The sequence below is a fragment of the Mandrillus leucophaeus genome, unplaced genomic scaffold, assembly GCF_000951045.1.
Source record: "Mandrillus leucophaeus isolate KB7577 unplaced genomic scaffold, Mleu.le_1.0 Scaffold1144, whole genome shotgun sequence".
NCBI lineage: Eukaryota > Metazoa > Chordata > Mammalia > Primates > Cercopithecidae > Mandrillus > Mandrillus leucophaeus.
This window is the reverse complement of record NW_012099699.1, coordinates 517,813-531,600: the sequence shown is the minus strand read 5'-3', so window position 1 is coordinate 531,600 and position 13,788 is coordinate 517,813. Positions and strand designations below refer to the sequence as shown.

General features: G+C 36.5%; 1 protein-coding gene across 1 annotated transcript in view; it reads left to right on the top strand.

Moving 5' to 3' along the window:
- The window catches only part of LAMA2 (laminin, alpha 2), a 293,272-nt gene that overhangs the window by 175,611 nt on the left and 103,873 nt on the right, over positions 1 to 13,788 (top strand). Inside the window, exons 27-29 of the mRNA XM_011997459.1 lie at positions 256 to 372; positions 1,334 to 1,497; positions 2,816 to 2,954. Of these exons, the coding sequence (XP_011852849.1) occupies positions 256 to 372; positions 1,334 to 1,497; positions 2,816 to 2,954 (420 nt within the window). The remainder of the gene's footprint in view (positions 1 to 255; positions 373 to 1,333; positions 1,498 to 2,815; positions 2,955 to 13,788) is intronic.

The window sequence follows — 13,788 nt, the reverse complement described above, 5'->3', positions numbered from 1 at the left end:
TATCGCATAACTTTTCTTCGCTTGGATGACTTTCTCACAATGAGAAGGAGAAATAACCTGTACAAGCCTCTACATAGAAGAACTCTTGAAGGACTGGCTAAGTAGTTTATATTATTCTCATCTAGCCACATTGTCAACAGGATGTACCTTTTTTGCCAAGCTTTTATTCAAACAGCTCAGGAAAGTCAGGAATACAGGGGTAGGTAGGATTTTACAAAAACGCAGTTTTGATGTCTTGTTCGTAATGGTCTACAGAAAAAGAAGGAGGCTGTTGAAAGTGGGAAACAACAAATTGAGAACACTTTAAAAGAGGGCAATGACATACTCGATGAAGCCAACCGTCTTGCAGATGAAATCAACTCGATCATAGACGTGAGTATTTGGTAGAACTCAAAAGAGAGATGCTAATGAGTAAATGGGAGCCTATGAGAAAGCTCAGTAATATAAGCAAATACTAGTATTTGTTTTCTTGTAGAGATAAAATTATTTTTGCATTATTCTGCTGTGACCATGCCTATCTATTGGTGACAACTGGAATATCACTTTGTTCTCCCAGTGGACATGAGTGTTTGTGTGAGGGTACTCACACATTCACACAAATCTGTTTTTGTCCATGGCGATGAAGGACATTTCTTGTTCCTAGAGCAGCACTTACAATCTGCTTCAGTATTTATAAAACATTAGTTAAAAGAGAAATGTAAATTTACAAACAGGCTTTTAACATGTAATGTATAATGCATTACATAGAGTGATATGTGGTCGTAGAAATGCAAATGGCCTAAGAGATCCTAATGATATGTGTACCTATGAAGTGGCATTGTTTAAATACATAGGCTTTTCTTGGTATAAGTTGGTTTCTTAAATTTCCTAGTCTATTTCATTAAATAATGACTTTAATTCTCTATTCTTTTTGCTATGTTAGTAAGTTTGGGCCAGGCGCGGTGGCTCACGCCTGTAATCCCAGTACTTTGGGAGGCCGAGGCGGGCAGATTGCCTGAGCTCAGGAGTTCAAAATCAGCCTGGGCAATACGGCAAAACCTCATCTCTACTAAAAATTCAAAAAATTAGCTGGGCGTGGTGGCGGGCGCCTGTAATCCCAGCTACTCAGGAGGCTGAGGCAGGAGAATTGCTTGAACCTGGGAGGCAGAGGTTGCAGTGAGCTGAGATCACACCACTGCACTCCAGCCTGGGCGACTGAGCAAGACTCTGTCTCAATAAATAGATAAAGAAACAAACAAACAAACAAACGTGTAGTTATGTCTCATAGAGAAATTAGTAAAAGAGAGGAGGCTTGAATTCACTTGCTTAAAATGCCCTCTTCTCTACAAATCAGTACGTTGAAGACATCCAAACTAAATTGCCACCTATGTCTGAGGAGCTTAACAACAAAATAGATGACCTCTCCCAAGAAATAAAGGACAGGAAGCTTGCCGAGAAGGTGTCCCAGGCTGAGAGCCACGCAGCTCAGTTGAATGACTCATCTGCTGTCCTTGATGGGTATGTCATTTGTTGTTGGAAATGTTTGTGTATTTTGATGCTTGTCCAAAGGTTTTGATTGGCATAAATGGTACAGAATCATTTTCAAATCCTGATTTCTGTTAACTGTGAACACACTAGCTATATGGCTTTTCTGTGGACAGGCTTAATTAGGAGGTTCTGGGCAAAGCTCTGCTAGAGCAGCATCAAAGTCTAAGTTACAAGTAGATTCAAATATGGCTTAGTAGGAAATGAACATAGCCCTAGGCTACACTTAGAAAAAATTATTTTCTGTTCTTTATTAGAAAGCACAGTGGTTGCCTTATTAGCATTTTAAATAACGTATAAAAACACATTCTGTTTCAAATTTCAGTTTTATGTTTCTAATGCAATCAAAACAATTTATTGTTAAAAGGGTGACTTTTGAAAATGTGGTCCCATACATAGCCTTTAAGTCTTTTTTTTTCTCTTTTAAGCTCCAGGGAGATATTACATTTTCTGCTGTAAAATAGCAGCTTATTCTAGCTGGGATTATTACATAGGTCATAGGAGGGAGAGTAAAGAGGAAAGTATATATTTGACTTACAAACAGCCTTCTGTGTGTAATTGATATGCTTCTCCCACAATTTTGAGATTGTCATAATTAATAGAGGTGCTATTAGCCCCAAGAATAATTTGCCCAAATAAATCTACATCACATGCAAGGCTTTTTTCTCATACTTAATACTTACTGTTACAAAGAAAAATTACTAATGTTTGAAGACTTTGGAAAATGTATGCATTATCATTTTATTTTATGTCAAACTTTTGCCACTTTGTAATGAAGGGTGAGTGGTAGATGAAACACAAAGCTAGATATCATCAGATTCAAGTTCTAAGTCCTTTCTTGGGGACATAGTGGTCATCTGGCCTGAAACAGGCCATTTACTCTTCTGAAATTCATTTAGTCTCCTCTGGGAAGTGCAGCTATCCCAAAAAGATTTTGTGAAATTAATCCCAGTAGAAGAAGTGCTCTGAATCTCACAGCATGCTTAACAAACAAGGAACTGTCTCATATCACACACCTGCTAGAGCATATTGTTACAGAGACTTTTGGAGGATGCAATGGGTATTTAAGATATGTTGGTAGTATTTCATAGCTGAATTATTTAGAAATATAAGTTTAGGTTGTAGAAAACTACAAGACAATATAATAAGGAGATACTTCACTGTAATTTGGAATTGTCCTAGATATATTGGCCATGATCATTTGGAAGCTAGATTTCTTAATAATTGGGATGTTCTTCACTTAAGTACCATTGAGTGCCCTGACATTCTTTTTTTTGAATCATCCCACCAGAATCCTTGATGAGGCTAAAAACATCTCCTTCAATGCGACTGCAGCCTTCAAAGCTTACAGCAATATTAAGGACTATATTGATGAAGCTGAGAAAGTTGCCAAAGAAGCCAAAGATCTTGCACACGAAGCTACGAAACTGGTAAGAAACAAATAGCACATGTGCTGGGAATGGAAGTCAACCTTTTTGAATTTTTCAAATGTAAGTCAGTCTGGAAAATCCCAGTAAATTGGCATATTTGTTTTGGGTTATTTTTGAAGACCTCTTTTAAAATTTAGCTAAAATAAATTCTCAGTACGCTAAAATTATAGTAGAACTCTTTTGTCAGTCACCCACTACTACTGTTAAGGTCTTAACATTATCACAGACACCAAGCAAGTTTGTGCTACCAACTCACAAAATAAAACAGGCAAAGAGAACACTCTGGATAGGGAATTTTATCACCATTATCTCAAATGTCATTAGTAAAAAAAAAAAAAAAACATTGCATATAATCACACACAAGTTGGTTACATATGAAGTTTGGCTATAAAATGCACTTTTTATAAAACATACTGGATTGTATGCTTTTAAGCAATTTATACCATTTTTATGAATTAATGAATTTTTATGAATTTATGAATTAAAAAGCTCTTAACCTTTGGTTACAGTCATTGTTCATAATACATTTGGAACAAGTATTTTAGAGTTTGGGCATTCCAAGTTCTATCATATTATTTGAACGCCTTCAATGGTGACAAATCTTTATTCTTTACATGTAAAGCAACATTTTGTAAATAAGTTGTGTGATAGTAAGTTGGTAGTGCTATTTCAGCTTTTAAAAAATCTCATAGGAATCTTCCTGAATAAAATGTTCAGAACCATCATTTATTTATTTTGCTTCACATAGAACCTACCAAACACATGAGAATTTTTTTGGGGGGAAACCTGATTGGACATCTGACTGTGAGTGAAATACACATAAGCAATGGTGTTAAAGAAACCGATCAATATTTTCTTTGCTTCGGTGTTGGGCAAAAATGCTTTCTAGGATTTCAGGGATATTAGAGATACCACAGTCTTAGCAGGTTCATTTTGTGGTCATAATGAAACATCACATTCTATGAGCAATTAGTACTGTTTTTGGTTTCTCTTGAATGAGCGAGCTCTACTGACGCCATATGTTCTGTTTACTTCTTATTCAAAGCAGTGGCATGATCATTGCAGAAGCGTTTCTATGTTCAGTTATCCTTTCAAAATGAATCTACTTTTCAAATCTAAACTAAATTTTTGTTCATCTTCTGATAGATAATTTTCTATTTTAAAGACCCTAATTTCCAAGTTCACCATTTTCATTTCACCTCTTTTATTGTATGATTATTTTCAGCACCTAAAATGGTGCCCGGCAAATAGAAGGCACTTATGAATGAATGAGTGAATTTTTTCATTATAATTGACACCTTTTATGCCTATTCATAATCTTTTATACCAATAAAAATTTGCTATAGTAATTGCTTCATCCTTATAAATTTATTGTAACATTTTATGTTAAGGAGTTGTTTAATTTTACCCTAATTTAATACCTTTAGGAAAAATCATTTTTTGCCAATATGAAGTGTGCATTTACTTCTTACCACCCACACTTATGCATGGTAGGCTAACCAACCTCAAACAGAGAGTGATGGTGAGTCGTAATGCATTACATCATGTCCGCGATTATCATTATTCCTTCTCTCTTTCCACAATCATTTAAAAATAATTAAATGCCTGAAAAATTATAAAATAAGTGCTATAGAGAATCACTGATTCATTAAATGACTATCAGAAAATAAAAAGATGATCTGTCCTAGAAATTTTGTTGGAATGTTTTTCATAAGCAGAATAAATAAAATTTTAGTTTTAATAGATCAGTATAATATAGTTCTATTTTGCTGGAAAAGAAATATATTTGAAAAACATTAAGTTGAGTAATTATCTAGATAAGACTAACATCCCATAAATATAAGATCTGATATGTAAGCTATAGATCAACAGAGAAGAATGAGATTAAGTGTATTATTAAGTTTAAAAGAGTTCAAAGCATAACAATATAGAAGAGTCCTCTATCCATTTGAGTCTAGCCCTATAAAGAAGGAAGAATGTTTTCAATAACTTAAAAAGAAAAACAAAGAAACAAATTATACATTTGCAGGAGAAAAGGAAAAGGTCAAGTAAAAAAGCAACCAATGACCACTATGAAGAAAATGGAGGTCAGATAATTTGAGAAGAAAAAAAGCATTGAAACTACCATAAGAAAAGAAACAAAGAAATGATAGAAATAACATCCAAGCGTAATTAAGACAATACTTTAAAATCAACTTTGATTTTTTAAAAATTTACTTGTCTTCCTATATATAAACACACATAGACAATCAAGAATCACATTAAAAGGAAAATATGAGAGAGAAAGAAGTGGATCCTTTATAAGCAGGAGACAGCTAATATGATTTGTTTGTAGTGCAGTATTATTTTGTAAAGAGTAATAGCTACTTGTCTTGCATAAATAATTTATTTAAATATCAGAATGAAATATTATTTTAAGAACTTAGACATCATGAAATAACAAATACTATTTTTCTATTGGTGTTGGGCGAGGAAAGTACTATAAAGCATTTGTTTTCCTACATATAATCTCCAAGAAAATATCTCATTTTGTACTTCTCTAGGGGGTGCAAGGAAAAGAAGAAAGGAGATATGTCACTCATAAAATGGAATCAAAATGGAATATGGACATCCAGTAATTTTTTCTAATCTTAGTGGCTTTGATCCTATAAGACTCTAAAATAACAGAGAATTACATGTTTTTAAAACATTTCCAGGTCATAGATAAACTCAAAGCCTACATTATCTACCAGATCAGATTTTTAAAATTGATGAATGTATTAGGGTTCTCTAGAAGGACAGAATTAATAGGATAGATGTGTATATAGAGGGGAGTTTATTAAGGAATATTGACTCACACCATCACAAGATGAAGTCCCACAATAGGCCTTCTGCAAGCTAAGGAGCAGAGAAGCCAGTCCGAGTCCCAAAACCTCAAAAGTAGGGAAGCTGACAGTGCAGCCTTCAGTCTGTGGCTGAAGGCCTGAGAGCCCCTGGCAAACCACTGGTGTAAGTCCAGGAGTCCAAAAGCTGAAGAACTTGGAGTGTGATGTTTGAGGGCAGGAAGCAACCAGTACAGGCAAAAGATGAAGGCTGGAAGAGTCGGAAGATCTGCTCTTTCCACTTTCTCCTGCCTGCTTTTATTCTAGCCACACTGGCAGCTGATTAGATGGTGCCCACACACATTGAGGGTGGGTCTGCCTTTTCCAGTCCAGTAACTCAAATTTTAATCTCCTTCAGCAACACTCTCACAGAGACACCCAGGAACAATACTTTGCATCCTTCAATCCAATCAAGCTGATACTCAATATTAATCATCACAAGTCCACCCCTTGTCAACTTGAAACCATACACATCTCCTGAAATCATGCATAATCTCCAAATAAAGATAATAATAATGTCATAATTATACCTAACAGAATACAGCTATCCCTTGTACAACCAGAAGCACACTACTCCTTAACCTAAATGCTATTACATAAAGTTAACAACACTTAAAATGCTGATATGAAGTCAATAAATTTTATGTCACATGATAAAGGAAAAAGAAAGCAAATGAAGATATTTTCCTAGTACAAGTGTATACATGCACAAACATATTCTTAGCAGAATAAGGAGGAAAGATTCATGACAATTACAGTCTTCATTTCTGCTACTGGCCACGTGGTCACAGCTGGTATTGATGACTACCTTCTTCTACTACCCATTATGTATTCCCTTTGCCTTCTGCAAGCACTCAGCGGGTCATGGTTTTTTACCTGGTTGTGTGACCCAAACCTTTATTCTGGAAGGGTCTGTGCCATTTGTAGTCCTGTCTAGATTGAGTTGTTGTAGTTTCCCATTGACCTTAATCACAGGGGATGGTAATATTAAGAGATGACCTATGGGATCTCTTGTATTCCACGCATGCTCTTCCTTACCTCTATTGTGGAATAGTAGACTGATTTCACCTTGATATTCTGGGTCAATTACCAACCAACACTGTAACTCCCTTCTTAGCCTGTTGACTTGGAGGTAGGAAGGTCCCAATTGGCCAAGTGGCAATCTTAACTTCCAGTTTAATGGAATCATTGTTGTATCTCTTGGTGACAGCATTCTTCCCTCTGGAACTAAGGTATCTAGGCCAGCAGAACATAATGTTGTGGGAACAGGAAGCAAAAATTTTGTTAGTGGGTCACTTGGGGTGATGGTGAGTGGTGCCACTTCCACTTCCACTCCTTCATTCCAGGACCCATGAACCCTGGCTGTGGAAGAAACAGTACCATATTTTGGACACTGATTCAAGGCATACACAGCCTTCTGCAGAACTTTACCCTAGTCCGGCAAAGTATTGTCACCTAGTTGGTATTGTAATTATGACTTCAAAAGGCCATTCCACCATTCTGTCAATACAGCTGCTTCAGAAAGATGGGAAACATGGTAAGACCCGTGAATCCATGAGTGTGAGCCCAGTGCTGCGCTTCTTTAGCTGTAAAGTGAGTGCCTTGGTCAGAGGCAATGCTGTGTGGAATACCATTACAGTGCATAAGGCATTCTGCGAGTTCATGGATGGTACTCTTGGCAGAAACATTGGGTGTAGGATGGGCAAACCCATGTCCAGAATAAGTGTCTGTTCCAGTGAGGACAAACCTCTGCCTTTCCATGATGGAAGAGGTCCGATATAATCAACCTGCTACCAAGTAGCTGGCTGATCACCCTGAGGAATGATGCCAGATGGAGGGCTCAGTGTTGGTCTCTGCTGCTGGCAAATTGGGCACTCAGCTTTGGCTACAGCCAGGTCAGTCCATGTTGCTGAGCCTGTGCATAACCTCCATTCCTGCCACCATAGCCACTTTGTTCATGAGCCCATTGAGCGATGACAGGGTGGCTGGGGAAAGAGGCTGAGTGGCGTCCACAGAAAGAGTCATCCTATCCACTTGATTATTAAAATCCGCCTCAGCTGAGGTCACCCATTGGTGAGCACTCACATAGGATATAAATATCTTCACAGTTTTTGGCCACTCAGAGAGGTCCATCCACTTAACACTTCCCCAGATTTCTTTGCCACCAATGTTCTAATCATGCTTCTTCCAAGTCCCTGACCATCCAGCCAAACCATTGGCTACAGCACACGAAATAGTATATAATTACACATATTGCCATTTCTCCTTGCAAGCAAAGTACACAACCAGATGCACTACTCAAAGTTCTGCCCACTGGAAATACTTCCGTTTGCCACTGTTCTTCAGGGATGTCCTAGAAAGGGGCTGTAGTGCTGCAGCTGTCCACTTTTGGGTGCTACCTGCATATCTTGCAGAATCATCTGTGAACCAGGCCCCAGTCTTCTCTTCCTCTGTCAACTGATCATGGGGAACTCCCCATGAAGCCATCATTGCAGGCTCGGGGAGAGAAGGCAGGGTGGCCGGAAGGGAGGCCATGGGCAATTGAGCCACTGTCTCACGCAACTTACTTGTGCCTTTAGGACCTGCTTGAGCCTGATCATGTATATACCACTTACATTTGACAATGGAGGGCTGCTGTGTATGCCCAACTTTATGGCTAGATGGGTCAGAAAGCACCCAGTTCATGAAAGGCAGTTTAGGTTGCAGGGTGACTTGATGATCTACAGTCAAACGTTCAGTTTCTGCCAAAGCCCAGTAACAGGCCAAGAGCTATCTCTCAAATGGAGAGTAGTTATCTGCAGAAGATTGCAGGGCCTTGCTCCAAAATCCTAGAGACCTCCACTGTGATTCACCTATGGGAACCTGCCAAAGGCTTCAAACAGCATCCCTGTCTGCCCCTGACACCTCAAACACCATTAGATCTGCTGGGTCATATGGCCCAAGCGGCAGAGCAGTTTGCACAGCAGCCTGGACCTGTTGCAGAGCCTACTCAAAATTGGCAGCCTTTCAGGTCACTCAATAAGTGGGCACTGTAACACACCCAGGAACAATGCTTTGCATCCTTCAATCCAATCAAGTTGACTCTTAATATTAATCATCACAGTGAATGAATAGATTTTCTGTGATGTTGGCTCCTTGGAATGACCGCCAGAGGTAATAAGCACACTCTCAGTGGTACTAGGAAACGAGGTCCTCCTGTGCCCATGTCCACTGGAAATGTCTTAGATGCTGTGCTTTTCAATCAGGTATATCCAAACAACAAACAAACGAATAAAATAAGTTTAATGTAGAATGAATTCCATAGTTCAGATTCTTAAAGATAGTGGAAAATTATCACATAATCACCACCTGTTTTGAAACATTATCTTCTTTCCTTCCTTTCCTCCCTTTCTCCAAGTCAATGGAATGTCCTAGTTTAACTTTGATGTGGAAAATTTAGGCAGTCCTCAACCTCTCTAGGTATGCCGAATTCAAAAAAAAAAAAAAATGAACCACATTTTTACTTCCCATGGCAAGTGGAGTTCTCCACTTTCTTCTGTTCCTCTTATTCACCTTGCAATCACTGTCATTTTGTAAAATTTCTCTCTGTCTCTGTCTCTCTTACATACACATACACTCACAATGTTCCTTAATATCTTCTAATCCTGAATTTCCTTTCTCAATTTTTTTAGTTATATCTTCATTAGAAATGAGTATTAGAAATTGGGAAAAGTTTATACTGGTTGTATTAGGGTTCTCCAAATAAACAGAACTATTAGAAGATGGATAAATAGATACATGGATTGATAAGTGACAGATAGATGAATGGTTGGATAGGTAGATAATAGGTTGCTAGATGATAGAGAGACATAGATAGATAGATAGATAGATAGATAGATAGATAGATAGATAGATAGATAGATGATAATAGATAGATTAGATGATAGATGGAAAGAAGAGATTCATTATGAAGAATTGGCTTATGTGATTATGGAGGCTGCAAAGTCCCAGCCGTGAGCTGCAGACCCAGGATATAGTTGACTTCGAGTCCAAAGGCCAGAGAGCCAGGAGAGTTGATGGTATAAACCACAGTTCATGAACTAGAGAGAAAATGAGATGAGATGTCCCAGCTCAATCTATAAGGCAGAAAAAAAGGGAAGGAATTCCTCCTTTCTTTGCTTTTTGTTCTGTTCAGGCCCTTAAGAGATTGGGTGATGCACAACCACCATATTGAGGAGGGCAATCTCTTTTACTCTCATCCAGAAACACCCTCACAGACACACCCAGAAATAACGTTTACTCTAGGTGCCCATGGCCAGTCAAGTTGACACATACAGTTTACAATCACACTGGCCTTCAATTCCAGCGCACAATGTGGTCTTCCTCTTTATTCTCCAAATTCCAGTTCTCTCACTTACTACAATTATCCATATTTCTTGGGAACAATCATTCTAAAAAACGTTGACCAGGCCTTTTGTAGGCATTTCTAGGAAAAATGATATAAAATATGGAAGAAAGTGAGGGGAGTTTAGATATAATGCATTTTTTTTATAGAAAAATGATAGTGGGAAGGTTAGTAAAGAACTGTGCTGTGTAAGCAAGATGTAAGCTTTAGACAAGGTGAAGAAAAGGGGAGAAGCCTGGAAAAAATAATATCATACAGAAGGAGAATATTCTTAAATATATGAACTTCTCTTATAGAAAATTTCCCAGTGTTCATTCTTAATACAAGGAGAATAAGAACTCCACAGAAACCTCAAAAAGAACTTTTTCTTGTGATGGGGTTAGCTGTCTAAGGAGTAAACAGGACTTTTGAAACTTTACTCTTAAGTGACAGATTAGTGAGGAGGAAACACGCTGATAAACACTGAACTACTACAAATACACTTCATTTGCTATAAATACACTTCATTCACTGAACTATAATAAAATTCACTTCAAAAGGAATGTAAACAAAATGAAAGAACTTGGATATTAAAGAGGTAAAAGTGAACAGAAAGATAGAAACTGTGTACAAATCTAAGTAAGCATTGTGAAAAGCATAATGATAATAATTATTAAACATGTGGAATTAAAAACAAAGTGGAACTAAAACACAAGAGACTAATGACATGGAAAATGGGGCAGGTAGTCATTATTTAATAAATGTTTTTAAGATTCTTGAATTCTGGGGAGGAAAGTAAAAAGCTAATTAACTTTAGTTTTTACTAAGAATATGTATTAAACATTCAAGAAAATTATAGAAAAATAAAATTGACAGTATTTGAGTTCTCCAGAAAAACAGAACAAATTGGAAGTGTATATATACACAGATATATATGTATGTTTTAAACAATTGGCTTATGAGATTGTGGGGTCTGGCTGCAGGGAATAGTGAATATTACCGTCTTGAATCCAAAGGCAGTTTGGAGGCAGAATTTCTTCTTCTTCAGGGGACCTCAGTAATTCCTCTTAAGGCCTCCAACTGTTGGATGAAGCTCCTCAACATCATGGAGGGTGACCTGCTTTACTCAAAGTCTACTGACTGAAAGGTTAATCACATCTAAAAAATACATTCACAGCAACATCTAGACTGCTGTTTTACCAAAAGCCGGGTACGATAGCCTAGCCAAGTGGATATAAATTAACAATCACAAACAGCTAAACATTCCAAACAAGCAGACAGAGAGAGAGAGAGAAAAATAAAGAAGTGTGAAGGGAAGGAGAATTTTCAATCAGTTCTGTAAAAGGCAAAAAAAAAAAAAAAGAAAAACAGAAACAAATTGTAAATATAAAACATAATGAAATTAAATCCAAATACAACAATCAGGGTAATTATCACCAGCTGCCTCAAAAAATAACCCCTGAAATCTCACATGATGGACATAATTCAAGTTTATGTCTCACATCACAACCCAATGTGAGTTATACCACCGTTTACATCTTGTAGTGACACCGTACCATGTAGCCTCCAAGGCAGGGAAGAGAAAAAAAGGAAGAGACATGCAAGCCCCTACCATATTGGCTCCTGTGGCCTGGACCACGTCTGGTCTAAGTCATTGACCAGAAGTAGCCATGTGCCCCAAGCTAACTGTAAGGGAGGCCTGGAAAAGTAGGAGGCACATAGGATATTTGCTGAGCACTAACTATCTCTGCTTCAAGTTGTCTTCATAATAAATGCAAACATTAAAATTGACAGGTAACAATGATTTTCATATTGGATTAAAATGTCTGAAACAAAGGCATTCGTCTATATATGACTTACACAAATACCTCAAATCTTAGGGGAACAGAAAGACTGAAAACGAGAGATAAGGAGTTATTAGGGATAAAGAAAGTGATCATGATAGAATAAAAGGAAGAAGGAAGACTAAAAAATTATGAGCCTGCAAGGTCATAATAACAAAACCTATGGATAAATAAAGATAAATATATCAGAATAAGAACATTTTCATATGTATGACAGGGAGTGATTTTACTATATCTCTCTTAAAAATTGATAGATCAAGCAAAGAGACACAGATATTAAAAGTACCTTAAACAAGATGACTTAATGGCCTTATAGAACTCTATATCGACTAGATAATTAATTCTACATGTCCCATTATATGAAGTAACTCATGAAAAAAACAAAGGACCACAACCTAGATCACAAAGCAAGTATCAGCAAATCCTAATGATCCAATAGCATCTAGACTACATTCTCTTATCATAATGTAATACAATTAGAAATTGGTGTAAAACAATTGACAAAAAAGTTTTAAAATAAAAAACACTTCAAAGTAATCCATGGTTTGAGAAAAAACACAGTTTAAATTTACAAAGTATTTAATAACAGAATGGAAATAAAACTTCACCTCAAAATTTGTGTGTGCAAATAAAGTGCTACCAACAGGAAAATGTAGTTTGGAATGCAGATACTAGGAAAGGATAAGAACTGATACTAATTATCTAAGGTTTCTGCTCAAGGTGTTTAAAAAAGTACACAGAAAGAAATAAAAATAAAAGCAGAAATTAATGACCTAAGGAAAAGCATTAGACAGGGTTGACAAAACAGAAAGCTGATTCCTAGAATAAACTAGCAAATAAACAGAAGACAAGAACAATTAAGCAAACAAAGAGAGACAACACAAATGAATAGGATCAAGAATGAAAAGGGGATCATAACTGTAGATGCAGTATAGATTGAAAAATAAAAATTGATATATTGGAGTATATGAGCAACTTTATTCAAACACATTTGAATACTTAGGTGAAGTAAACAATAAGATTAGAGCAAAATTTACTCAAAAAGAAATAGTACACCTGAGAACTATAACCATTAAATAAATTGAATCAGTAGTTAATACAACAAAATACCAATGTGTTCAAAAATGTCAAGGACCCATTATGCAATTTGTTCCAAAGAATAAAAAAAGAAGAAAAATTTCCTCAGCTTATTTTATGAGGTTCATACAATCTTGATGGCAAACCCTACAGAGGACAGTACTACAAAGAAAACTATAGGCCAGTTATTTAACTAGAAAGAGAAGCTATAAATGAAACACTATAAAGCTCAATTCAAATGTACATATTTTAAAGATCTATAAATATACAGTAAAACATTAACATTTGCCAGATATGGATGATGGGAACAGAGGTGTCTGTATTAATTTCTAATCGTATCTATATTATTTCCTACTTAAATGTTTTAATTAAAGTGAACCTAAGAGGAGATAGAACATCAGTCCTGCAATAAAATCTGTTCTAAAATAATAAAGAAAATAGGTCTAAAATGAGTCTGGAAATGAAACAACAACCCTCACCCTTTATACCAACAAGTGGTTCTGAATTTCTTTCCTTTTCTAAATTCATGATGCATGCCTGTTTTCATTTCTTTTAAATGATCAGAGGCTGATCATTGCAAGCAACAATCCCCTGACCTAACTTTTCTCTCAACTAAGCTCGCAGCTCCAGGATCAACCATTCCAAATCTTTCAAATAGTTCTTCTTTTACTACATCTCTTAGTAATATT